Raw genomic sequence first — 25,735 nt, forward strand, 5'->3', positions numbered from 1 at the left:
TATTTTCTAATTTTTTAAATCTTTTTGAGCAACTTCAGCTTTCCTCATAATCATCATTTTAGAATGGAGCATGAGATTTTATTTGACAAGAAAATTCACATTGATATGAAATATAAGCATATTGTATTATATTGGGGAGACATTGCTGTTTGTAATTTATACCAGCATTATTGGCCTTCAACAGGAGATTGTGATTAGCTTTCAAGAAATATCAAAATGAACATATGAACAAGTTCACCAAGATAGGAATAAGTACCTGTCAGTGATGAACATTACTTGTTTTCAGACCCTAGTCAATGTCCTTCAGGCCTTGAAGTCAAGTCTACATATATATATGCTAGTCTCTGAAGACAGACAAATTTTACTTTTGGTAGGATTTCCAGTTATTTGAATTAATCAATGTATGCCAATGGCTAATATTTAAAGATCACTTTCCATTATCAAAATTTATAAGGATAATACTTTTTGTGTTTTTTTTTAACTTTCTTTTAAACTAAAATTAAATTTCTCATCTGGTGCTCCACTTTACCATTAATAGAGTTACTTATGTTACTAATGTAGTCATAGCAGCTTTTCAAAAACCTGATGTTGTGCCAGACACCAGGCTTTGGGAAAAAAATTAATATGCTTAATCTTCATTGTCTATTTTACTGAATTTAGAATCACCTAGGAGATAAACATCTGGGCACAGTTGTCAGGGTATTTTAAGAGAGGTTTAACTGAGGAGAGTATAGACACCTGAATATGGGCTGTACCATTCCATGAGCTAGGGTGCTGACTTTAGTGGTGGGGGGAATAGAGAGGAAGATGAGAAGAGAAGAGAAGAGAAGAGAAGAGAAGAGAAGAGAAGAGAAGAGAAGAGAAGAGAAGAGAAGAGAAGAGAGGAGAGAAAGAGAGAGAGAGAGAGAGAGAGAGAGAGAAAGAGAAAGAGAAAGAAAGAGAAAGAAAGAAAGAAAGAAAGAGAAAGAGAAAGAGAGAGAGAGAAAGAGAAAGAGAAAGAGAAAGAGAAAGAGAAAGAGAAAGAGAAAAAGAAAAAGAAGAGAAAGAGAGGAGAAGAGAAAGAGAAGAAACTCATTTCTCTCTTTTTCATGACTGTGAATACAAGGTGTCCAAGCCTCTTCAGTTCCCCTACACTGTGTCATTCTCACTACGATGGTCTGTAGCTTTAAACTGTAAACTAGAGTAAACCCTTTTCAGCGTCTAGAAAGACAGTCCAATAAAGGAAGAGCAAAACAGCATGGTCTGCCTTTCATTGGGGCCACTGCTTGTACCAAATGTGAGCCTGGACATGCACAACCAACATGGCCACCTGCAGAGTCACTTCATGCAGTGATTTTCTCAGTCACCCATCAATCAATCAATCAAACTGGAGAAGCCTATGCAATCCCAGAAAAGTGGGTTTGTGATGTTTTCTGGTCAGGGAATTCCAAACTTTAAGTGCCTGAAGTGATATCTAAAACTGGGCTCAGCCTTCCTGTGAGCAACCTCTGAGTTTACTTCAGATTACTCAGTACTGCTTGGTGTTGGTATTCAATTCACTGTTGAATTATCTTTTATGTGCCTCTATGGAAATACATGACTTCTGCTACACGAGGCTTGTCCTTGTGACTGTAGATACCTTGAACTCATGAGAACGTTACTCATGGGACCTTTCTTAACCCTCACAGTGTAAATTGTGCGGGGTCCTCAATAAAGTTGATTATTGCGTGAGACTTTAGTCTGCTCCATTCTCAGAAGTCCCACAGCCTCTAGAGTGGTGACACATATTATAAGAGAAAATATGCAGTGCTATTTTTCTCAAAAGGGTCTCCAGCTCCACCCAGCTTCATGAAAATGACATTTCATCCTTGGTTGTAGTTGAGTAAAACTCCACTCTGTACATCTTGCATCTTTAAAACTCGATCTATTGGTGAGCATCCAGGCGTATTCCGCATCTTGGTTACCATAAATTATATGTTTACTGCAGTTTATATGGAAGTTCTCTTTTGAGTTTTCTGCAGAGCCTCTATATTGAATTTCACCCTCCCAACCAAGGATTCTTCTCAGCAATTGTTTGTCACTCATTTTTTTTTTTCTTGTCACTGAGAGAAGGTGGTGCCTCTGTGTAATTTTCATGTTTTCCTAATGGACAAGGATTAAAACGTACCTTGTCTTAACTCTCAGATAATAACCAGTTTCCATCCTTCTGAAACAGATTCTTAGAATCAGAACTCCAGAGACCTCTTCCCCACTGTAGCAATTCTTCAAAGCACAATATTTATTCCCATGTTGAAACTACTTCCAAAAGTCATTTATTAAAATTAATTATTGGCTACAGGGCAGTTTCCCATCTTGAAAAAAAGCATTCATATTTGTATGCCAAATTGTCATTTTAAACTATTCACTGTGTCCTTGACCTTAATACTCAGTCCTACTTTTGTGTCATCAATCACTGGGAGCTTCCATTTGGAGTGGCGGGTTCAACGATATAACAAAGACTGCAGCCTTCTTTCCCTGTGACTGAACCTCAGCTTCTCTCTCTCTCTCTCTCTCTCTCTCTCTCTCTCTCTCTCTCTCTCTCTGTGTGTGTGTGTGACTTTGATGAGTTTGGTCAATGATTTGTTCTCTGAGTCATCAGGATTCAGTAAGTGTTGTCTTCAGCTCCCCTCTCTTCATGCTAGGGAGCCCTATTGATCCTTTCCTTGGAGGACTCTCCCTAGACACCATTTGGTTTTAAATCCTCCTAGGGCACCTCTACCTCCCAGTGTTTGCACTACTCCCTGATACCTTTGCCCTTTACAAAAAGTGTCCTGCCTTCTACTTAAAATCCCTTCTATGGGTCCCTATGGCCTGAAGAAAAGTTCATGTCTTTTATCTTTTTTCTATTTCGTTTCCAAACAAATTCTCCATCCCACCCAGGCTCATCTTCCCGTGAACCCTACTGTCTGCATCCTTGCCTCACTCCATCCTCTGTTTCTCTGCTGCTACCCCTCTTCTTACTCTCTCCTCCCACACTACTTCAAACCAAAATCCTCTTAACCTAGTCTGCCTATGTGTCTGTCTCTTCCTCCCTCCCTCCCTTTCTTTCTTTCTTTTCTTTCTTCTTTCTTTCTTTCTTTCTTTCTTTCTTTCTTTCTTTCTTTCTTTCTTTCTTTTTTTCTCTCTCTCTCTTTCTTTTCTTTCCCTTTCTTCCTTCCTTCCTTCCTCCTTCCTTCCTTCCTTCCTTCCTTCCTTCCTCTCTCTTTCTTTTTCTCTTCTTTCCTTTCTTTCTCTCTTTTCTTTCTTTCTTTTTCTTTCTTCCTGCCTTCCTTTCCTCCTCTTCCTCCTCCTCCCTCCTCTTCTGGAATTATTCTATCTACTCTATTTGTTTGATGACTATTAACTGATTTTCTTGTATTGTTGCATGAACTTGTTTGTGTTCAAGTTGCCTTTTTGACTAGATTTTAATTGGTATGAAAACAATTTGTTTCTTATGGTTTTTTTTTCTATTCTCTTTTGTAACCCACTCACGCTGCATACAATGATTGCTTAAAAATGCCTCATTTAGATGTCATTAAAACAAAGGGTTGTGTCTTATATACAGACAATTTGTCATACTGTAACTAGTACTGTAGATGCTAAAAGCATTGGTAAAATTGCTGCATTTTTACTAGAAGTTCTATCCTGATCTTCACATTATACATACAGATATCCCTTCTTCCTCCCACTATTTTTGCTTCAGAAGAAAAATAGATTGTTTTCCTTTTATAGAAAAACTTGTTTCTCACAATGTGGCTTTTCTAATTTCTTTATTGTCACTCACCCATGCCGTGCACAATGACTGCTTAAAATACTTAATTTTTATGTCATTAAAACCAAGGGTTGTGGATGACACTCTGATAGGAAATTATTTTGCTTATAAATCATTCTTACCGTCACATTTCTCAGTGTCTTCTTGAATCTAAGCAGTTCTGCCTTTTGGGAAGTTGAAAGCGAAAATAATCATCTGAGTCCAGTGTATTATAACAAAAGGCATTGTATTATCAGTCTTTCATTTTATTGAAAAGAAATCATTTCTATTCTAGCACAAACAATGTATATTTTACATCATAAAGCAAGATATAATTTACATATTACATTTTTTATGAGATCTTTATTACCATATGCTATTCCCTTTTTTTGTAATTAGGTCATTACTTCTGGTTTAATTTAACCTCCCAAGTGCTGTACTAATTGGCCTCTTCTTTGGTAAGGGAGTGTGGACATTGATGGTTCTAATGCCTTCATCTGGGTATATTGATGGAGAGCAGTAGCTATATGCCTTGAGTCTGGCACTAAGACACTCCTCTGGTAATTGACTTACAAGCTAGATATCTAACCCTCCAAACCACTTGTTAAACTTATATTCTTTTACAAAGTTTACCATAAATGAACAAAATTGAGCATCAGTGCTTCAGGTGTTTTTCCTAGTAAGTGCTCAGATAAAGCTGCTGTGCTGTGGGTCTACCAGCTGCAGACATTCCTATGATTAACTAGCAGGGGTTATTCTATGAAATTCCAAGAAGCTGCTTGTACGAAGCATCAGATACAACATCCCACTTCCTCCTTTGAGTTTATGGGATCAGGTTTGTTTGATGTCCACTGGAAATGGATGCCAGGATGAAGGTTTCAGATGACGTCCAACAACTGCCTTCCAAGATTCTGCTTTCCTTAGAAAACACTTTTCATTTATAATTTCTCTTCCTTGCCTATAAACCAAATATTTTAGCTATTCTCTGCAAACTCTAAATTCCCAAAGTTTACCAGTCTCTTGGACCTGTACTCACTTACAAATCAAAAAACATTTTCACAATAAGGATGTACATTTTTTTGAAACATGATAACACGCAGCAATCAATGGGACAAAGACATGAGTGGAGATAAAAACAAGTAATGTATATTAATCCAGACCACATATACTATTCTGAAAGAAAGGCTTTAATAGTAGTTGTTGAGAAGGAATCACTTCATGAGATCAAAGTACACAAGATGATCTTCCTTCTTATTATTGAACAAAGTACAAAATCACTTGAAATATATTTTCAGATGGGTGCCTGTTAGACTAGGGGAAAAATCACCATTAACACAACCAGATATGCCAAGGGAAGTACACGTATGTGCTAAAAGTGAATCTTATACCCCAAATACTTTGACTGACACACATATTGCAATGTTGACATATTTGGCCAAAATCACTCTGAAGTTTTTTATTCACTGAGAACTATGGTTATTAAAATTGAGCTGTTGATGAAAATATAAGTTAAAAAATATCTCTATACTTTGTGCCTTAAATTATTCTTTGGTCAAATGATGTTATTGTTGAGATATTTGAAAATATAAACCTATTTATCATTTCCAAATACAAGGTTATATTTATGTACAGCCAGATACCATTTCCTTACTAGAAAACAAAGCTTTCAAATACCGTGTTAATCCATGAATATTGTATGCTCTTAATGTCCCTTCTCCTTTCACGGCTACAAAGTGCTGGACAAACAAAGAACAAGGAAGGAAGGAAGGAAGGAAGGAAGGAAAGGGAGGGAGGGAAGAGGAGAGAGAGAGAGAGAGAGAGAGAGAGAGAGAGAGAGAACAAATGGATGTAGCCTCACAACATCCCTGTGAGGTAGGAATTGTTAAACCATTTTATAAACAGGTAAACTAGACACAGCATGGCAATGTGGTTTGGTCAACTCCACCAGGAAAATTGCCAAAGCAAAGCTGGGAACAAAGAGAAACAAAGAAATACCAGCTCTGCCTCCTACCCTGGATGCTAAACCTCATTTCAAAATAACTAAAATGTAAGAGTATGATTGTATTTAATTTTTTTAATTTAAGCAAAGCTTTAAACACTTCACTTCAACATATTACTTGTCTTTCATATTCCTATGAAGTAAAGAAAGAGTGCTGTCTTCCCTCATCCTTCCAACTGTATTTCTCATGATAAGTCAGATGATAAAGACTACACTCAAGATCAGAGTCCAAACTCAAGGTCAACTCTATAGCATCAAATAATTCCTAATTTCATTAAAGCCCTAACATAAAAATGGAAGCTGTTCTCAAACAGCTGCCTGGCTAATTGCTCTCTGACCTTAATGAGGATTTTGTATAGACTATGAAAACAACAAGATGCCACATGAACATATAATTATTGTGTAAATAAGGACAGTGGTGATGGCAGAGAGTTTGCTTTTATACTGTTTGAGAAACTGCAAACTCAAGCTTTCAATATTTTATATATAATATATATAAATATATACAGCATATATATATGTATATATAAAAGTGTGCATCCAACCACCTCTAAGGCACCAAAGAAATATAGACTATGCCTTTCACAATTCAGTACTTTTCTTCCTACAAAATTTTTTTTTCCATCTCTAAATCTGAAAGGATTTCTTCTATCAAAGAACGAGTGACACAATTGTTCAAAAACAATGAGTATCTTTAACTTAGGATCTTTTATTGTTTGGGTTGGGTAAGGGGTAGGGTTAACCGTGGTATCATAACCTAGAGCTTAGAGTACACCAGACATGACCAACCACATCGATCAGACTGGTTAGTGACCAGAACATGTGTACATTTATTTTTTTCCTGTCACTGATAGAAAGACCTTACCATGACCAACATGGACACAATAATACAGATTCTTCAGAAAGACTTTGGATTTTCAAAAATCTCCTAGAGAGACTTGGAAGGAGACAGAGTAAGGCACTGGAGTCAAGCAGCTTACTGAGAAGTGATCTTTCTCATATATATATATATATATATATATATATATATATATATATATAAATTTCTTTGGCCGCTGCAGATTTCTTTTATTCTCATACAATTATAGGAATGGGTGGGCTTAGCCTAACAGAAGAAGCCTGGAGTATAATTAGCTAAGCATGGATAGAAGGAAAACAAAATACACACACAAAAGCAAATGGTGATGGTAGGAATCCAAGAGCAAGAAGAAACATTTGTTAACTAATTTTCATTTTGTTCCTCTCCTGCTTTGCTCCGCCATGGTCCCAATATTTTAGTTCTGGCTTTGTTTGTTTGCTTTTATTTTTTTTCCCCGGCGGATGAAGATACGACAGAACAGGATAGGTGTCTTATGGTTTTTGATTTCTTCTTAGGCCTGTTTAATTATTTTTTTTTCCTCAGTTGACTGTTGGCACCTGGTTCCTCTGTAAACTATATTCCTTGGCCTTCAGTCTCAGGTTGGCAATGCTGTTGGCCATGTTGATACCCTGTGCAGGGCTATTGTTGGCACATGTGGCAGAATAAGTAGCCATGGCGCTGTAGGGACAAAGGAGAGAGCAGGGAGAATAACAGACATTAGTTTCATGAAGCTGTAAGACCATGCTCTGGGTGGATATACTCTCAGGACAGAGGCAGGCAGGGCAGTGGGGTAGAGAGAGGACCTTCGGGGTCTCTTACAGCCCCAGTTTTCAATTAATTTAAGGTCCTTGGAAAAGGGTGTCCATCTTTTTACAGGGCATGGGGAAGCAGACAAGAATGAGACAGGGTATGGAAAGGTCTTTGCTCTGTTGGATACAGTGAGTAATGATTTATTTCAGGGGTAAGAGGAGACTGCTCATGTCAAAGAGCAGGAGTTTCATCAGCTAGTTCAGAGTCTAATCTTTCCTACCAATACCAGATAGCCTGTGAAACCAGCGAAGGGGAATGGCAAGCATTTGACAGTAGATAAAAAGAATTTTGCTTCTTCATTCTAGGAAATTGACCTGGACTCCAATGTATTTTGGATAATCAATAATACTGTAGGAAATGATTATAGATTATAGAAATGGTTATATGTGCTTATTGAATTATTGAACAACCCATCATACTCCTCTGGCATTGTGATTCATTGGATGATTGTAACAAGCATTGTCAAGTCAAGGCTTTCCTATCAGTGGGTTTTGTTTTTAATAACTTCTCAAAGGTATTTGACTAGCACACATTACCTTTGGGGACAGTCATTTTGGAAATATTTAAATTTTCAAAATAAACTTCCCAAGTTATAGTTTTACTATTCTTGATCTCAGATGTAACTGTTTCTCACTATTTGTGTTGTTTGGAGAAACAAGAAGCTAGATTTGATTGTCAGAAACTGTAACTAGGACATAGGCAAGAATTCATTACTACTGGGGTTCTATTCATTGCATACATGAATCTCTTTTAAAGGAAAAAAATGGTGTGTAAATGTGGATGCAAATAATCTTTTACCTTATGTGAAATAATTAAAAGGAAACTTTGAAATAAATAGAATAATTCTAGCAGTTTCTAAGATTAGTAAAATTTCTTCCAACAGAGAGCTGGGATAGGGCTTATAAATGGAATGACATATTCGGTTCTGGGTCCTGCATTCCAATGGGATTTTGTCAGTGACACTGGAGTTCTGGGATCAGATGACAAGATCAGAAAGAAGGAAACCTAAAGCTAGAGAGACTAGATCCTTAATATTTATCTGGGACAGCACAGAGTCAAGGATAGAATTAAGACTCACAGTAGTCTATTTCAGCACAGAGTCTAGCATTTGCCAAGAAAAAAAAATAGTTAAAGAAATATACTGAGTATCGGATCTCTTAGTCCTTCTACAAAACAAATCCTTGAAAACCTTTATTACATGTGTATAAGTGATTGGGAGGATAAAGTCTACATCACAGCAGCAGAAGGAGAAACACTCAGGATTACAAAGATTTGTACATTTATTTTATTTGTTCTAGCTGTTATTCTTATTGATCATTTCTGAGTAGCTGGTCTTAAGCCTCCCTCCCCCAGACAATGTTCACCTGCAGCATCTTCCATTTTTGCCTCACTCACTTCTTTCACTTTTAATTTCTGACTTGTTCAGTAGCTGTCACTGTCCCCTACTAGCTGCAAGGGGTCACCACATTTTCTTTCTTCTCCACTATATCTTCAGGTGAGCTGACACTTCATCCAGTCACACATTTGGCTTTCAATAAACCATTTGGTAAGTAAATAGTCATAGCCAGATATAGAATTATTAAACTGACCTGTGCTCAGTGCCTCTGATGTCTATAACCCTACTGTAGTGATTTCGAAAAAATAATTCATTTATTCTTGAGGACTAGTGCTTTCTGTAAAATTAATTATCTTCATGGAAGAAACAAAGCCAGAAGGCTGTGGAATACAAGAGCATCATCCTTGCATATTCTTGGATCGATAAAACATCTTTTCACAGTTAAAAATGCATTAATACATTAAAGCTTAATAAAACAAACATTGTTTTTTTATCACCACCTGTCCACGAGGCAGAAGAGTCCTCGGTTGAGGCAGGCTTGGATTATGAGTGAATGGAAAGAACAGTCCACTAAGACCAGACAAAAGCCAGATAGATAGCATTTACTTTCTAGATGAACAATGTGCTTCTATCTAGTATCCTACAGGAAATAAATGCAAACCTCAAATTTACAGTTCACATCTTTCCAGGATATACCAAACATTCAAAAATTTAGTAGCTAACAAAAGAGAGAACCAGATCTGGAGAATGTGCCTAAGTCACAGATTATTATAAAATAAAATTAGCCTTTCTAAACCAAGTCTCTGTGAGAATATCAGGTTCTAAATATGGTCCACGACTATTAGCATTTTAAACAAATGGTGCAAACGTTGGCAGTAGAACATGTCTGTATTACTTGTTAAATACTGGGAAGAAATTTAAGTGACCTTTGAATATACAAGGCTATTAAATATCATGAGAGAAGAAAAAATGGCAGTGGTAAACTATAACTTGTTATGGGGTAAGTTTGTGTTTACTTGGCCCGAGTTTCTAAGAGAGCTTCCTCATTCTTTGAGAGTTACTCATTCTTTGAGATTCTGGGTAGCAGGTTCTTACTTAATAGAAATCCACCTTTTCTTTGAGAACTGAAAGTATTCCATTTCCTCACTGGAAGGAGGGATTTGAACGTTGGGGAGCACGTGTTAATTTTCTGAAGTTGTTACTATGTTTCCAAATTGTCTACTACAGTATCAATATCAATTCTGTCTATAGTACATCATTTTGGCTATAATTACTTCATAGTCTCCTATCTATCTTGTCTGATACTGTAGCTGGGGTAGTTACCATGGTAACACATCTCTTAGAAATACTGTGTTTCTGTCTAAGTAGGTTGACGGAATAGTCAGAAGGATTGATCAATTTTCTCACTCAAAACCAAATGAATGAGAATTAGGGTAGTACTTGCAGAGGAGATTGGCTATTTACCAAGGCATTCAAGTGGCAGGCTGCACATGCATGGCAGAGAACAGTGTCTTTCCACGTTCTGTGGCACTCCTGAGATGACAGCAACATTCTAGCAGTGATTCGGTGGCAATATTATATGGAGTCCCTCAAGTTATGAAGCCAGAAGTTAGGAGAGCAGTTTACATTAACAAGTGAAGTTTGCACTTCCGTGGGAGGTTTGGTAAGCAATACCCCTTTCACTTGATAGATGCTTAAGGAAGTCATGAACATCCAACCATTGTGTTAATGTATTGTAGCATTCGGTAGCTGAATATGTAGGTTATAAAGAACAGACATCATCTCTATTCTCTACCTCTTAATAAATATTTAAGATGGCCCCACAAGTCAGACTTTCAGTGACATTTTATATACCTCCTTCCAGGTGTTTGGCATGGGTCTACCAGCAGCTTTTTGACATACCCATGACAAACAAGACTCATTACCAGTCAGAAAAGAGAGAATTAACTACTGGTGTGTTACTGGGTAACTAACTGGGTGTCTGAAGAGTTGCTTAGTCATGCTTTAAACATGGCATTGGGATATGGAAGACTTGCTTGCTTAAGTGACAACAGATGCAGGAGAGCTTTGGACGACTGCCAATCCAAGAGACTGTTCATGACCACCTGTTTTCTAGGTCATGGAAACTTCTGCTTTAGGAAACAAAAGAATCCCCAAATCTCTTCCTACCAGAAGGACATCCACAAAGGTAACTAATTGATTTCAACCAATTCATGGGCCATTTCAGTCAATGTAAAATTACTACTTGTTGCTACACGGAATGAAACTTCCTAGAGCTGAGGGTGAGAGGAAACTTCCTAGAGAAGAGACAGAGAGAGAAAGAGAGAAAGAGAGAGAGAGAGAGAGAGAGAGAGAGAGAGAGAGAGAGAGAGAGAGGTACTTAGTGAAGTGTATTAGCTAAACACAGGACAACCCCCAAGAGCCCGGTGAACAGACAGACATTCAAGTCCTGTATGCAGGAGCTCATCTGAGCTGAGTCCTGGGACTGAGGTTTAAAAGATCGGCTAATGTACCATTTCTATTGAATTTTTAACAAAGGTCTTTGTAACCAAGAAGCTGCATTGCCAAACAAAGCATACGGACACATTAGGGATGCGAAGGAAAGGCTTGTCTTCCATCTGCTGACTCATCAAGTCTGCAGTGGGACTTTGCAGAGCTGACACGTTTCTGGAAGCATGAAATTCTCCCTCTTCCTTATTTGGAGATTCCAAGCAGATGCAACCCAGCAGAGTGCTAACCCTACCAGCAGGGTTAGATGATTGTTTCCTCTGGAGACAAGTCATTTAAGACCAATTCAACTTCCTCTGAAAGATCTCCAATACCAAGGAAGTACAGCAAATACTCTCAACGGTTTGCTTTCTAATCACCCATAGGGTCAGTCCTGTAAATCACAAAACAACTGGGGAGAAAAACGTAGTGCCTGACTCAATCTTTAATGCTATTTTTCGTTCAGCCTTTTCGAATAAATGATGACAAGCAGCTTAAGGCATCATCGTGATTGTGGATGACAAGCAGCTTAAAGCATCATCATGATTGTGGCAGCCTGAGAAGCATGGGCATGGTCCTTAGAATCCAGGTTTCCACCCCCTCAGGACCGCCTCTCACGGGCTCTGCTTCACTGCTTTCTGGATTCTGAAATACAGAGGTCAGAGGCCATCTCTTTGGTTTGTCATCTTGTCAAGGCAAGAGCAATAGAGGTATGTGTGTGTCATCTAAGAAAATTTTCAGTCTTCCTAGGAAAACTTACTTCTAAAGAGAGATTCCATAAAGCCTTTGGAGGCATGCCTGTGCAACTTAAATCATCATGTCTTGCTTCTAATTGAAATGCAGAAGCTGAGTTTTAAAATGTAGCCTTGACTTTCTCGAAGTGGACACATGGGACCACTTCTCATTGGTAAGGCTTTGGTTCCCATCGCTTGTTCTATTCCATCCCTCTGTAATGTTTAACTTTTCTTTCTAGAAATATCTCTCGACTGCCACCAGATCTTTTGCATTTCTCTGATCTCAGTGTTGAGTATACATACCATATTGTTTATCCCTGGGTTCCAAACTCCCTAGTGAGACATACCATAGGCAAGGTATATCTAGCTCTATTTTAAAATATTAAGTTACAAGATAAATCAACTATGGTACTGGCCTGAGAAACCACAGAATCAGGATAATAACATAGTCAGACCCTTGGCCCATACTCTGATATCTGAAGTCACCCCAGTCAAAGTTTGTAAATGGAATTCCCATGAGAATGACTTCAGTGGAACAACTGAGAGATGCAGAATTCCAACCCCATACTAGACTTATTGGATCAGAGTCTTCATAGGCTCAGCCCAGTGATTCCTGAACATAGCTGTGTCTGAGGGAGGCTGCTTTACCAACTCTTATACTCCCTCAGTTGGGCAGGCTTTCTTACATTCCTGACTTTTAATTCCCCGTATGGAGACCTACACTGCTTGCATTTCTAGAATGCCTTGCCTCAGTTTCTTAAAAAAACAAAAACAAAAACAAAAACAAGAACAAAAACCCTAATTCCCCCTTAAGCCCTACCCCCAGAAGCCACCCTCCTGCCCATCTGACAAGTTACCTTTTCAGTGTCTTCCGTTAGAATCCGTTATGAAGCCCCTCGTGTAAACAACATCTTGGGAGGGACGAAGATCTATTTTTGAAAGTGTGAAAGGGAGAAATGAGCCAAATGCGTTGAGCAGATGTCAGCAGCACCATGACCAAGACCACCAGAGGGGAGGGGCACTGTACAAGAGGAATCAGCCTCTTTCCCTTGCCACTATGCAAGTCCAGCCCTCCCTCTACAATTGGCACTCCTGACCAGTACTACAGAGACAAGCCATTCACTGTTAATCTCTTGTAGGAACTATGATGTCTAGGGAAAAGTCTCTTGGCAACTTCATCTCAAAGAATTGTATAGAACTTAGTTGATTCTTACTACTCACGAGGTAATGACCGTGTACGGATAGTGAGTCTTGATCATTTTAGAGTTGGTGTGTATTTCCATTCTCATAAATCACTTAAAGAAGATGATTCTCACCTAAGAAGTGGGGTTATGTCCCAAAGACATGGTTGCTTCAATTAGCTACAGATAAATAACAACCTCTGTCAGGAAAGTGGTTTTCATGTTAAGAAATACATTGCTTCCCCTAGTACCTTGGCTGCCTGTCTGATGTCATCACCTAATGTGCTCAAGAGAATGAGTGATGTCATCATGATGAGCTATAATTAGAGTGAACCAAATGTCCTGGTTTGCCTGAGACAATCTTGGTTTATACCCTTCGTCCTAATGTAATCATTAGTATCATTCCAAAACCTCCCCAGTCCAGATGATATAACTGTTATATGATCTTTACACTCAGTAGCAAAGACATCCAGCAAAAGCAAAGGGGACAGAGGGTACTTTCCAGCCCATGATTCTGACCGTAGGCAAATAACTGCTTTTATGACTTGGTTTCCTGTTCTCCTGAGACAAGCTATGGAAGTCAGAAAACCATTCTCTCTGACAAGAGTCTACTCTCTGTCCCTGGTTTGATGAGCTAGCCATGTAAGCCATTGCCTTAAGATGCCACACCCTAGGATGGAGACCTCAGCTCTAGACAGATCAAGAAAGAATGCTTGAGCCACGAAGTAGAATTTAGATAGTTTCCCAATCGTATACATTTTGGCTTTTCCAATACAATGCAATGTTAAATTTGAATAGGATAGGCTGGTCATGCAGCCCAATGAGTTGGGTAGAAACCAGGCCCAAAAGTACTGTTCCAACTCTGCTTGCTGGAGACTTAAACCTGGGGAAGTGTCTGGTTTCCTCTTGTTTTGAACCAGAGCAAGAATAGAGCTATCACACAGAAGCGCTCTAAAGGTTGACCAAGAGAAAGATCTTTTAATGAATATCTCATGTGAGGTACTAGCTTGACATGATGGTACTGACAGAAACAACAAGGTTTGTCATCGCCTTTGCTTTTCATTATTTCTTGCTTTTATATATATATATATATATATATATATATATATATATATATTTCCTCAACAACAGTTATGTTTCCTAGCAAGTTTCAAAATGTAAAACCATAATATATTTGACTCTAAACATAGCAGAAACATCCCCAAGTAACAGAATAGTCTTTGACACTTTCAGAAATTAATGAGATTAAAAACACTTCAGTTAACAATATGTCAAAGAAACATATCATTGATTAAATTGTGGCCTTAAACTTTTGCTTTTTTTACTTATATTGGATATTAGTTTTATTCTTCATACAAAATATGAACAATTAGGTTCTATATTGCTTCAATTGGCTTTTTTTTTTACAAACATTGTGTATAAGAGAAATAAATGCATACACGAAATGAGTAAAAAAGTACTAAGTTACACAGTTTTAAATGATAGAGCATAATACAAAATAATATATACACTAAGACTATCCCTATATAAAATAATGGACTCTAATCATAAAATGAACTAACTAGTTATATCAAAATGGTGACATTATGAGTGGATTTTCAAAATAGAATTTCTATATTTTTTCAATTAAAATAGAATACTTCCCCAAAAGGCACACCAAACCCCCATGTTACTAGTTCCTGCTAGATGCCCACACTGGGGCATGTCTCTTTGGTTCAGATTGCCTAACTTGATGCTAGTTCAGGAAGGATCTCATCTCCATTTGTGCAGTATGCTGTGTTCAGCTCCATGAGTAGGGACCACATGACAGCTATCTGGATGGTTAATTGCTTGGGGTAAAAATCCCAAGGAAGACATAAGCAGTAAAAGGAGCCATACTTCCTGGTTAGACGCAATTCAAACCAGAGATCTTAATGCACCATCTCTGAACTATACCCATATTCCTGTTCACTGACTCTATGGACTACCAATAGTTGTAGGGAAAACAGTCCTTCTCTTACTTAAAATATTATAGAATATGCTATACACAAACAGTCTCCAAAATGTGTTCTTAGTAAGTTCTACAGGAGAAGCATCTAAATATCAAGTAGGTAACATAGACATGGCCACAAGGGTTGGGCCAATGGAGACCCAGAACACACATCGGTTTCTCTCATTCTTACAGACACAGACACCTATCATTGAGATCAGAGCTGCTTCAGGCTAAGTTCACAGGGGTGTGTATAAAACTTCCAAATGCATCTATGATGTTTCTCTGAAGAACTTACTTGGACCTGAGAGAGCATTTAGATGAGGCTTTGGGATTTAGTGGCACCTATCAAGTGTGTCAAAGCACTTGTGTTTCACAAATGTGGCATTTCACATCTTTATCTGGGCCCAATTCCCTGTAACCAGTTTTAAATCCCTCCATAGGTCAAGAATTAACTTTAAAAAGATGCACAGATGTCATTCAATAGAAAAATGAATGTGAGCATAGTTCTTCTGGGCAGGATATATAATAGCCTTGACTTGGGTTTCTCCAAGGTTTAAAGAAAGGCATACTAGCCTGATCAAGTTCAGTCCAGGAATCCTAGGTGTGTTTATGTCAACCTGTGATTTCTGAAAGGCACCATGAATGGAGGGCGAAAGTCTCCAGATAGGGATTGAAATAGTCATCTATTATTTCCAGCAGTAAATGATTCCTTCTTAATATAAAAGTTTAGTGTATTCTTCTTTTCTATTTAAAGCATATCACAGGAAAGAGAGAGAGAGAGAGAGAGAGAGAGAGAGAGAGAGAGAGATTGGGATACATAAGAAGTACAAACGAAGTAGGAAGTACTGGGAATCTAAAGAAAACCTTCCCCCTAACAAAGTACTAGGGTCATAAAAGTGATTAAAATGAGCTTCTCTGTTGCTGACTTTTCCTCTTTTCCCTCCTGTCTCACTCCTTTCTCTCCTCCTCCTCCCTCCATCCTTGCCTCACCCCTTCTCCCTTCCAGCCTTCCTCCTTTCCTTTTCATTCAAAATCAGATTTATTGTGAAGAGTGCCTTTAGTCCTACACTTGGAGCAATTACACGTTGATTCCCTTCTTGGCCATAACACAGCAAATGTGTCTTAAATGGGATACTTTTGTTCCAGAATGGTTCCAAGAGGGCCATCGGGCACAGTTTACAAAGGATCTGTTCATTTATATTCTTTCCCAGTCTTGCAACCTTGGCAAGAATTCCTGAGTCCAGGAGGAGACTGCTGGTGGCTGCCCCTCTCTCTTCTGCCCCAAACCCTGCTCCTGGGGCAACTAGAAATCTCCTGGAAAAAAAAATGTGTGGATGCCAGCAAGTTGAATGTCTCTGAAGAGGTAAACCCAGTAAGGAATGTCAGCCAGCTGCAAAAGCAGCCTTGAGAGTGGTGGATGGCTGGGAAGCGTGTGGAAGTGGAGCAAGAGAGAGTGGGCCAGTCATTCACCTGTACGGAGAGGCTGTCCCCCAGGAGAGATAATCGGTGGGTCTGGGAGCAGGGCGAGGTACGATGGGTTGCTCCACAGCAGTCACATCTCCTGAGTAGGACTTGAGGAGAGAAGCATTTTTATTGGCCAGCATGGCTCGCTCATTCCTGCGGAACTTGGCTCTTCGGTTCTGAAACCACACCTAGAAGATTGTTGGGAGGGGAGAAAGACGTCAAGAGGGAGAGGAGGAACAACAACAACAAACAACAACAACAACAGCAATAGGTTACATGAATAAAACTTTGGTTGATCTTTTTGCTCTATAATGCCCTCTCAAGAAAAATACAGGGTGAGTCTAGACCCATTCTTAAAATCATAGAAATCCTGCAGTGTTATCCTTCTCCCACAGGCAATGAGTTTTAGAGTTAAACCTCTGTATCTGTGGAATGCTTCAGGGGTAGAGCTTAGCATATGAAAGGCCCGGCACAAAAGGACCATGAAATACTTGTAGTAATTAAGAATCCAGAGATGGGAATCTATGAACATTCCAGAAGACAATAAAATGTTGGTTATAAACCCTGTTGAAGTTATATTCAATAAAATTAGAATTTCCTTAGATGTTGGCAATGGATACAATAGGGTTTTTTTTGGCATTTTAAAGATTCTTCAAAATTTTTATCTGCTTCCATTGTGTTCATTTTTTAAAGAAAACTCTCTATCTCCCCACACCTTCTGGCAAGGATTAAGAGGAAAATTATCCATAGAAAAGGTGCAGGAAAAACCATAGGAGTGAAGGTGCAACAAAAGAAAAAGAACCACTAAAGGGTGCTCCAATAAACTGGCCCAACCAATGGAAGCCTGTAGACCAAGGCTAAGGGACAATAGATGTTTAGGGGTATCCCTCTCTCCTCAAGCGTGGATCTGTACACTGGGTCCTGGCTTTAAGGTCCCAGCACTTCTACCATATTGAATCAGACAGAGAAACCTATTTACATTCTATAAAGGAAGTCTCGGCATGGAGGAAAAGACACACACACATCAGGCACTAGCCCTGAGAATTCACTTGGAGGACACTTATTTGTACATCTCAAAGGATGTACATAGCCAGACAGGATCTGCAACACCTAATTATATACTCTTAACTTATTTAAATTGGTACTAGGACTAGTAGCCAGCATTGTGACTTATGGTATTTCTAGTTAGCATGATAATTCTGCATGTTGGGTTTTATCATTTCTACTTTAAAGTTGAGGAAATGTGTCCAGTGAAATATAATCCTGAAGTTCATGCTAATAATAACTGCATTTATTTTTACTGAAGGGTATCTAGCCCGTGACCATACAATTCTTCCAGACTGCAATGTGATTTTATTCATTCATTATATTCATTCAAGAATGCTCTATGCAGTGCTCATTAGAGTGCAGACCTTGTACTAAATGGGAAGAAAGAGATGGCGAGGACTTATTGACTGCTTTCAAGCAGTTCAAAGTTTGTTAAAGCCTGATGTGTATCTCTATCTAAATATGTAAGCCAAATATTTTTGGTCAAGTTTTTAGAAAGTATGATGGGAATAAATTGCTCTAGGGGACAAGATTTACCTAAAATGCCATGTGACTGTTGCCCCCCATAGAATCATGCAGCATGCAGGGCCTGGATGGAAATCAGCAAAGGTGGTTTTAGACACCTCCTCCCTATCTGCCCAGTCCTCAGAACTTTCCTTTGTAATACGAACAACACATTGCCATTAGAGTTACCACTTTAAGTGTAAATGCAACTGATGCCTTGTTTGATACCCTCTACCACCTTCCTACTGAAAACTAAACTGAAAATTTCTTAATACGCACACAAAATATATTACTGTCCAAGAATTAGCTCTCTCGTAAAGCCACACTTGTTTTTTAGTGTGTCTTAGGCTTATGCCTGTCAGAGATACAACACAGTAGATGAGTGTCCACCACATCCAGTGACACCTTACTTTCACGCTACCTCTAGTGTTCCTGCTCTCTGCCCAGATTTCAAACCCAAGATTTTATTCTACCACCACTTCCTCTATGAAGTGTTATAGTGAAAGGTATGTGACATTAAGGTCTAAAAGAATTGGATAAAAATGCCAGCTCTACTACACTAAGGGTTTATCCTCAAACTGTTATTTAATTTGCCTGTTACTCGGTCTTGTGGTTGATTCGATGACTTGTACAGGTAATACACAGGTAATACTGGGGTACTCTTCCCAGGTAGCTCCCAGGGTAGAGTAGAGTGGATCATTCTTTCCTCTACTCTATGGGCCATACTCTCAGATCCCTTTACTGTGGGAATCATCTTGTGATGACATCATCAGTCAATGGCCTGCACACCTTCTCTCTGTTCTAGGCAATGGTACCTTTAATAAGAGGGCCAGTGCCTTATTTATCTCCAACAAATCAAATTAAGTTAAAAAAAAAAAAAAAAAAAAAAAAGCTGCAGTAGCTCAATAAGCATTTGAGGCAAGGGAGAGAAATGTATTTTGCAATGATGAATAAACTTATCTCCATGAAGGAAGACTTTAGCATACAGGAAGAGGACTAGACCCACAGATAACTTGATACAGTACATGCCCTGTTATGACAAATGCCCTGAATATGGAGTCCAAGAGTCCAGTGATTGCTTTGGTCTGAAAAAGGCTAGGAGTTTAAGGAAAAATAACAAACTCACAGAGGGACAATTCTGTGCCACTCACCCAGAATATGTTCCCAGCAATAGAGGAATTGCTTTGTAGTATAGTGGGAAAGAAGAGGAAAAAAAGATATACAATAGACATGGGTGATACATAGATGGCATTTTCCTGTGTCTCCTATCATGTGTGTATGTATGTATGTGCATATGTATGTGTTATGTGTGTACATGCATGACAGTCAACCACTGAAATTGGTCAAGCTTTATCTCCCAACTCAAAAGGCTACCCTTCTGCATTTTAAAAACAATTTTCACCATCACACAACCTATATTTCTTTTTTAAAATTCGGAGCACTACAACGAAGTGGTACTGTGGGAAACTAGGGGATATTAGTTCATTTGATTTCATTGTTTTACCTATAATATATTTGACCATATTCTTTCCCTTCCTCCAACTCCTCTCAGATCCTCCCTACTGCCTTACCTATTTAAGTTTATGTTCTCTCTCTCTCTCTTTCTCTCTCTCTCTCTCTCTCTCTCTCTCTCTCTCTCTCTCTAAAAGTTAAAAATAAAAACCAAAAGATCAAAGTAAATAGAAAGGAAAAAGAAAACACCCAAACTAAGAGCATGCTTTTTGATGTGCTTTTCTTTCTTCTCTCTTTCTTTGTTTCTTTGTTTCTTTCTTGTGTGGGTTACTCATTTGCAGATGTCATTTCACTGCAGGTGGAAGTTGGGAAATAGAGATGTAGAGGATTAGGAAGGTGGAGGGAGTTCATAGCACTGTGTGAAAAGCAGCCTGGGGTGGTGTGCACTGAGGTTAACATCAGTTCTGTGAGGATAGCGGGAGAAGGAGAACAGGATCAGAACAGGATCAATGATGATGCTACAGAACTATGCTATGCTGCTATGGTGCATCATCTAAGCCCTGACTGCTGATGCAAAGGTGTATCCTCAACATTCTGTCCTCATTTCCCTGGGGCCACAGATGAATATATATATTCTCCCAAGCTGGTGAGGAAGGCTTATGTGAGGAAGAGTTATCTGTGGCCACTCTAGGATTTAAATTGAGAGCTGGCGGTACAGAGGCAAGCCTTCAGTGGATAGTAGTATATCAAACACAATATAGAAAGTTCACAACAGAGAAAGGAGATAGCCTTCCCTTCTCTACAGCATATTCCATCCTTCCTAAAGGTATTCGGCTTGGATTTTTAAGATGCCATTCTACCCAAAGAAGCACAGTAAAGATATGAAGCCTGTTGTTATACTTTACTTTCATGACCCATATCAGTGTGAGCTCCAGCCCCAAACCTACAATTGGTATTCATAAACAATGCTCAGCGATGTGTCACTGTGGAGGGCATGCTTGGTGCCTGCCACTCAAAGCCTAAGTTACCTGCACTCTGGCCTCAGTGAGGTTCACCCGACGTGCGAGATCTTCTCGAACAAAAGCATCCGGGTAATGTGTCCGCTCAAAGACACGCTCCAAGGCCTGCAGTTGGCTGCTGTTGAACGTTGTCCTGTTTCTCCGCTGCTTTCTCTTCTTCTTCTCCTCGGAGTTCAACTGGTCATCTGGAATGAAAATGGTGATAAGAAAGAAAGGTCACTCTAGAGGTCCCAGGTGGCTTGGATTTACTGCCATCTATAATGAGAGATTGCTTCGTTTGCTCATGTCCTTAGCAAAGTACGACAGTCAAATGCCATTTTTCTTATACAAATGCCAGCAAGGGCCAAGAATCCTTCTCAGTCCTGGAGCCTTACTACTGCATTTCTATATAAGATTAGACCTGAGATGATTGCCTGAAGAATGTCACTTGCAGCTCATTGAAGTCTGTTCGGTAAAAGAGGGCTAAAGGAATAGTCTCACTCTTTTCTATGTTCTCTGCATTTCACCAAAGACGGGGAAAGAAAAGTAGGTCTTATTTTACCTCACTCCCTTACACTCTATGATGTGCATTTAGGCAATTTCATCACAAACTATACCAGCTTCTCTCCATAGCACAGACACACAGACACAAATGCACAGTATACAGAAAAGAGACTGTTCAAACCAAATCAGAAAGGTTTCCATGTTAAATTTCATTCCTTAAAGGCAGTGGCCGATTCAGAGCAACACTCATTAAAACCTCCATGCCTTGCCATTGCCCAGTCAGGATTTAGCTTAGATGAAGGTTTGGTCCAGGAACAGTATCAGGAACCCAAGCAACCATTACTAAGAACATACAAGAATGAAGAGCTGTTCCCTGAAACAGTTGCATCCCATATTGAGATGTAGGGTCTTGAGGACTGAGGGACCTTCAGAAAAAACAAAATCACATCTCTGAATTTTTACCTGCAGAGGTTCTTCTTGAGTTAGCTCTGAATTATCCCAAAGCCACTTTGATGTACCCATCATTCAGAGAGCAAAATGCGCCCATCAGAGAGCAACGTGAACCTGTCCTGAAACCCCTCCCAGCCCCAATACAAGAATAATTGACTGGAAACCAAGTGGCTGACCAGATGTGTTAATACCACCATCAAATAACTATCTCAGAGGTTTGTATTCCCAGAGCCCATATGGGTCATACACATTCTTTTATGGCACATGCTGTCTAGAGAGGCTCAATAGCAAGTAAATCACAAGGAATAAAGATGAGGATAAAGGGAAAATTTTATATTTGCTCATTTTTAACAAAAAGGAGCTCTTTTTGTTGTTGTTGTTTGTTTGTCGAGGCAGGGTTTCTCTGTATAGCCCTGGCTGTCCGGGAACTCACTCTGTAGACCAGGCTAGCCTTGAACTCAGAAATCTGCCTGCCTCTGCCTCCTAAATGCTGGGATTAAAGCCATGTACCACCACAGCCCAGCCAAAAAAGAGCCCTTAGCTCTCTGTTTCTAACACATCTAATCAATTTCCTATGAGTAAAACCACACAGAGCTCTCAACAAATCTGCCAGCAAGAATCAACTTGTCTTATCCACAGCCACTTCAGCTGTAATATCATTACAAAGTAACAAATTAGAGCCTGTTCTACATTTATGTTTGGGATCAAAGTGCAGGGTAGACTGGAGACTCCTGCAGAGCAGCTCTCTAGGTGTCTGATGGTGGAGAGTGCTATCTCTCTTCCCTCTTAGGCTCCTCCAGGACTTAGAACAGACACTGTATATTTATTGTCCTTGGTAATTAAAGACCCAGTTAAAATAAACACTGGCTAATTTTTTCCCCCACAGGAAACACAAAATGTCTCTTGTCCTCAGAAAGTGTTTCTGTAGAAAAACATGTAAGATCTTATCCAATTTCTCCAAGAAAGAAGTTGTTCCTGATTGACAGATGCAGGTGCTGACTATCATTCCTGATTGGTGGATGCAGGAGTTGCCTATCATTCCTGATTGGTGGATGCAGGAGTTGACTATCATTCCTGATTGGTGGATGCAGGAGTTGACTATCATTCCTGATTGGTGGATGCAGGAATTGACTATCATTCCTGATTGGTGGATGCAGGAGTTGCCTATCATTCCTGATTGGTGGATGCAGGAGTTGCCTATCATTCCTGATTGGTGGATGCAGGAGTTGACTATCATTCCTGATTGGTGGATACAGGAGTTGACTATCATTTCCTGATTAATAGATGCAAGAGCTCCATTAATCCTCTCTCTTCATTATGCTTTTGCACCCTGATGGAGCATCTGTCATGCTGTGCTGAGACTCTCAGATCAGTCTCATTTTGATTTAAATTATAATTTTTAAGATCTCTCCAGGCCTGGAACATCCTAGCTAACATGACTGGCATCACCTACCTATTAGAAAAATGAACTGACCATCATATCAACACTGTAATTCAAACATGTGGGACCGAACATCCTTTAGGATATGCAGTCTCCTCCCTGTTCAATTGTTTGGAAGCATATGTATTGTTCTTTCTTATCTTCTTCATACTAGAGCTCTTGAACACAGTTTCATGTGCCTGGATCTTCAGTTATCCCTTGGTCTTCGGGGACTTTGAGACAATACCTTATTATGAATGTCATGTTTCTATAAAATGTGAATCTGCAAAAGTCCTTAGTTTCTATACTTTTCTAAATTTGAGAACAATCAGACCACAAGTTACTATTTTATTTTTTGTCAAATAAAGAAAACACCAGGTTAAGTAAATACTTTGATTTTTCTTCACCCAGAATTCCTTTTTCCTGCAAAACCGTAAGTTCCATATCCTTTGTTCTGTCTTGTAATCCTGTCTCTTCTTGTACTGCCAAGCTCTGATCAAGATCAAGAGTATTTTTATGTCTTGTTCTTAGTGTTACAACCTGCCCCATCATCTCTTGGTAGTTCTTTGAGATTTCCCACTGTTGATTGAAATTCCACTGACTGTCCACTATAAAACCACCAATTCCCCTGATGTGGGAGTAAGGGAAATGAAGGATTACAGTTTATGACACTGAATAAATAGCAACGATTATCTGAAGTGATTCCAGCAAGAGTTTCCCAGTGAATGTTCTTGGTCTTTTTTAAACAAATGAAAACATCAGTTCAGATCATGTTGAAGGTGAGAAAAGACATGAAAATCACAAGGGTCCCAGGAGTCTGGTTCTGGCAAATGTCCTTCAAACCCCACGTCAAATGGAAAGAGACACTGAGTAGGCAGAGGGGCAACTGGAGCAGCGCGTGATTCATTGGCTCATCTGTCTTTGCTCACTGCTCACAGCCTGAGAGGTTTCCCTACCATTGAAGAACAGGACCCGATAGAGTGTCTTCCACAGCAGGAGAGGGTAAATAAACTCTGCTGAAGTTTACAAATTCAGGACACTTGAAAAACGTATGATAAATCCATCTATCAGATTTGGGGCTCTGGGAAAACACAATGAGGGCTTATCATAGCAGGAGAGTTAGCCTTCCTCTTGGCCAGCTACAGTGAAGACTAATTTCAAACTACATGATTGAAAGGCACTAATATTCAACTGGCTGATGGAATGGACCCCATTTTTAGGCATCCTGAAGGGATTGGGATTTACTAAGATTGGAATAACCAGGACTTGTGAATACATTTTTACGAAAAGAGGCCATATGTAAATCCAAAGTAGTTATGGATTTTACGGGTTTGGTATTTGAATGCCTCACAAATATACAGTTATTGCTACTTTCTTGGTGAATGACTAAACTGGCTTAAAGGACAGGTGCAGTCTCACTTGAAAGCCTAAGGTTCTGGCACCAAATACAATGCAAGAAATTCCCCAATCTATCCCGCTCATTTTGCAGATGAGGTAAGGACTGAGCAGAACAAAGTGATTTGCCCCAAATAACAATGACATTTTGAGATCTCTAGATAGAACTGGGGTGGGGGGGTGGGTGCAGGACAGCCAATTTGATTCCATTCTTAAGTGCAAATGCATGCTGTACAAAAGAAAGCCACAAAGACACCAGCAAGGAAAGCGGACTTAGTCATGGAAATGGTTCACGGGAAATGATTTCTCATGCTAGCTGATATAAAAATATTATAAGGCAGGTCTGTGAACAAGAATCAATGTGTCATGGACTATTGCTGCCCAAGTGTCCATATGTGCATCTTTAGTAGTTGTTTAGGTCTGATGTCCAGTGCTTTCTCTCTCAGTTGCCTCCCTAAATACCTGTGGCTATTTACACTCAACAGAACACCCCTGCCTTCCATCATTTCCCCAGGAACACATGGGCACACTTCTCTTTCATTTTAAGAAACACATTAAAATCAAGGTGTCCTAGGAAGCACATTTCACGTTTAACTTCTTGTGTTAAGACTTGACCAATAGTTTCCGTCCATATTGACCTATCCCTTTCTAAATATCCATATATATGTTGCTATTTTATCAAATACTATGTAAAAATTACAATCCAATCTAGACCCTCTAAACGTATATAGCAGCAGATGTGCAGTTTGGTCTTCATGTGAGTCCTTGCCCCACTACAACTAGAGCTAGAGATGTCACTGACTTTGTTGTCTGTCCATGGATCTTATTCCCCTAACTGGGCTACCTTGTCTGGCCTCAGTGAGAGAGGATGTCACTAGTCCTCCAGTGTGGAGGAGGGAGCCTGTGGGGGTGGTTAGGGGGGAAGCTGATATTGGGATGTAAAGTGATTGATTAATTAATTTATTAATTAATTAAAATTTCAATTCAGTTCTTTCTGTGTGGGCATTTTCTTGACTTTGTGCATTCAATCAGTGCTACGAGAGAGATACAGGCAGCATAGAGGTGCTGGTGATAAATGTTGGAAGGATGGACCCTATACTGTCATATAAAAGCAGGACCAAGAGTTAGAGCCTCCACTGCCAAAGGGCTCAGTGAGTCCTGGATTCTGATGATTCTTTTTAATAGTGAAAAGCAACTAGTTAGGTCAGGAATGTCTTTGATTCTGGGTAATTTTAAATACGAAAGGAGAAATAAACCTTTTATAGCAAGTCTTCCCAGATCCAGGCACAGGAAAAGACTTAGGGTCTTGTTTCTTTTTTTTTTTTTTTTTTTTTAAATATTTTTATTTCATATTTTCCTCAATTACATTTCCAAT

General features: G+C 39.2%; 1 protein-coding gene across 2 annotated transcripts in view; it reads right to left on the reverse strand.

Annotated features, from left to right (window-relative positions):
- Positions 1-3,998: 3,998 nt before the first annotated feature.
- The window catches only part of Prrx1 (paired related homeobox 1), a 69,927-nt gene continuing 48,190 nt past the window's right edge, over positions 3,999-25,735 (reverse strand). Inside the window, exons 2-5 of one of the 2 annotated variants that reach the window (XM_021169301.2) lie at positions 20,622-20,797; positions 16,597-16,778; positions 12,831-12,902; positions 3,999-7,284 (exon numbers count right to left, since the gene is read on the reverse strand). In XM_021169301.2, coding sequence (XP_021024960.1) covers positions 12,848-12,902; positions 16,597-16,778; positions 20,622-20,797 — 413 coding nt within the window. In that variant the 3' untranslated portion in view covers positions 3,999-7,284; positions 12,831-12,847. The remainder of the gene's footprint in view (positions 7,285-12,830; positions 12,903-16,596; positions 16,779-20,621; positions 20,798-25,735) is intronic. The other variant, XM_021169292.2, reaches the window with a different exon arrangement.

Source organism: Mus caroli, chromosome 1, assembly GCF_900094665.2.
Source record: "Mus caroli chromosome 1, CAROLI_EIJ_v1.1, whole genome shotgun sequence".
In the NCBI taxonomy this organism is placed as follows: Eukaryota; Metazoa; Chordata; class Mammalia; order Rodentia; family Muridae; genus Mus; species Mus caroli.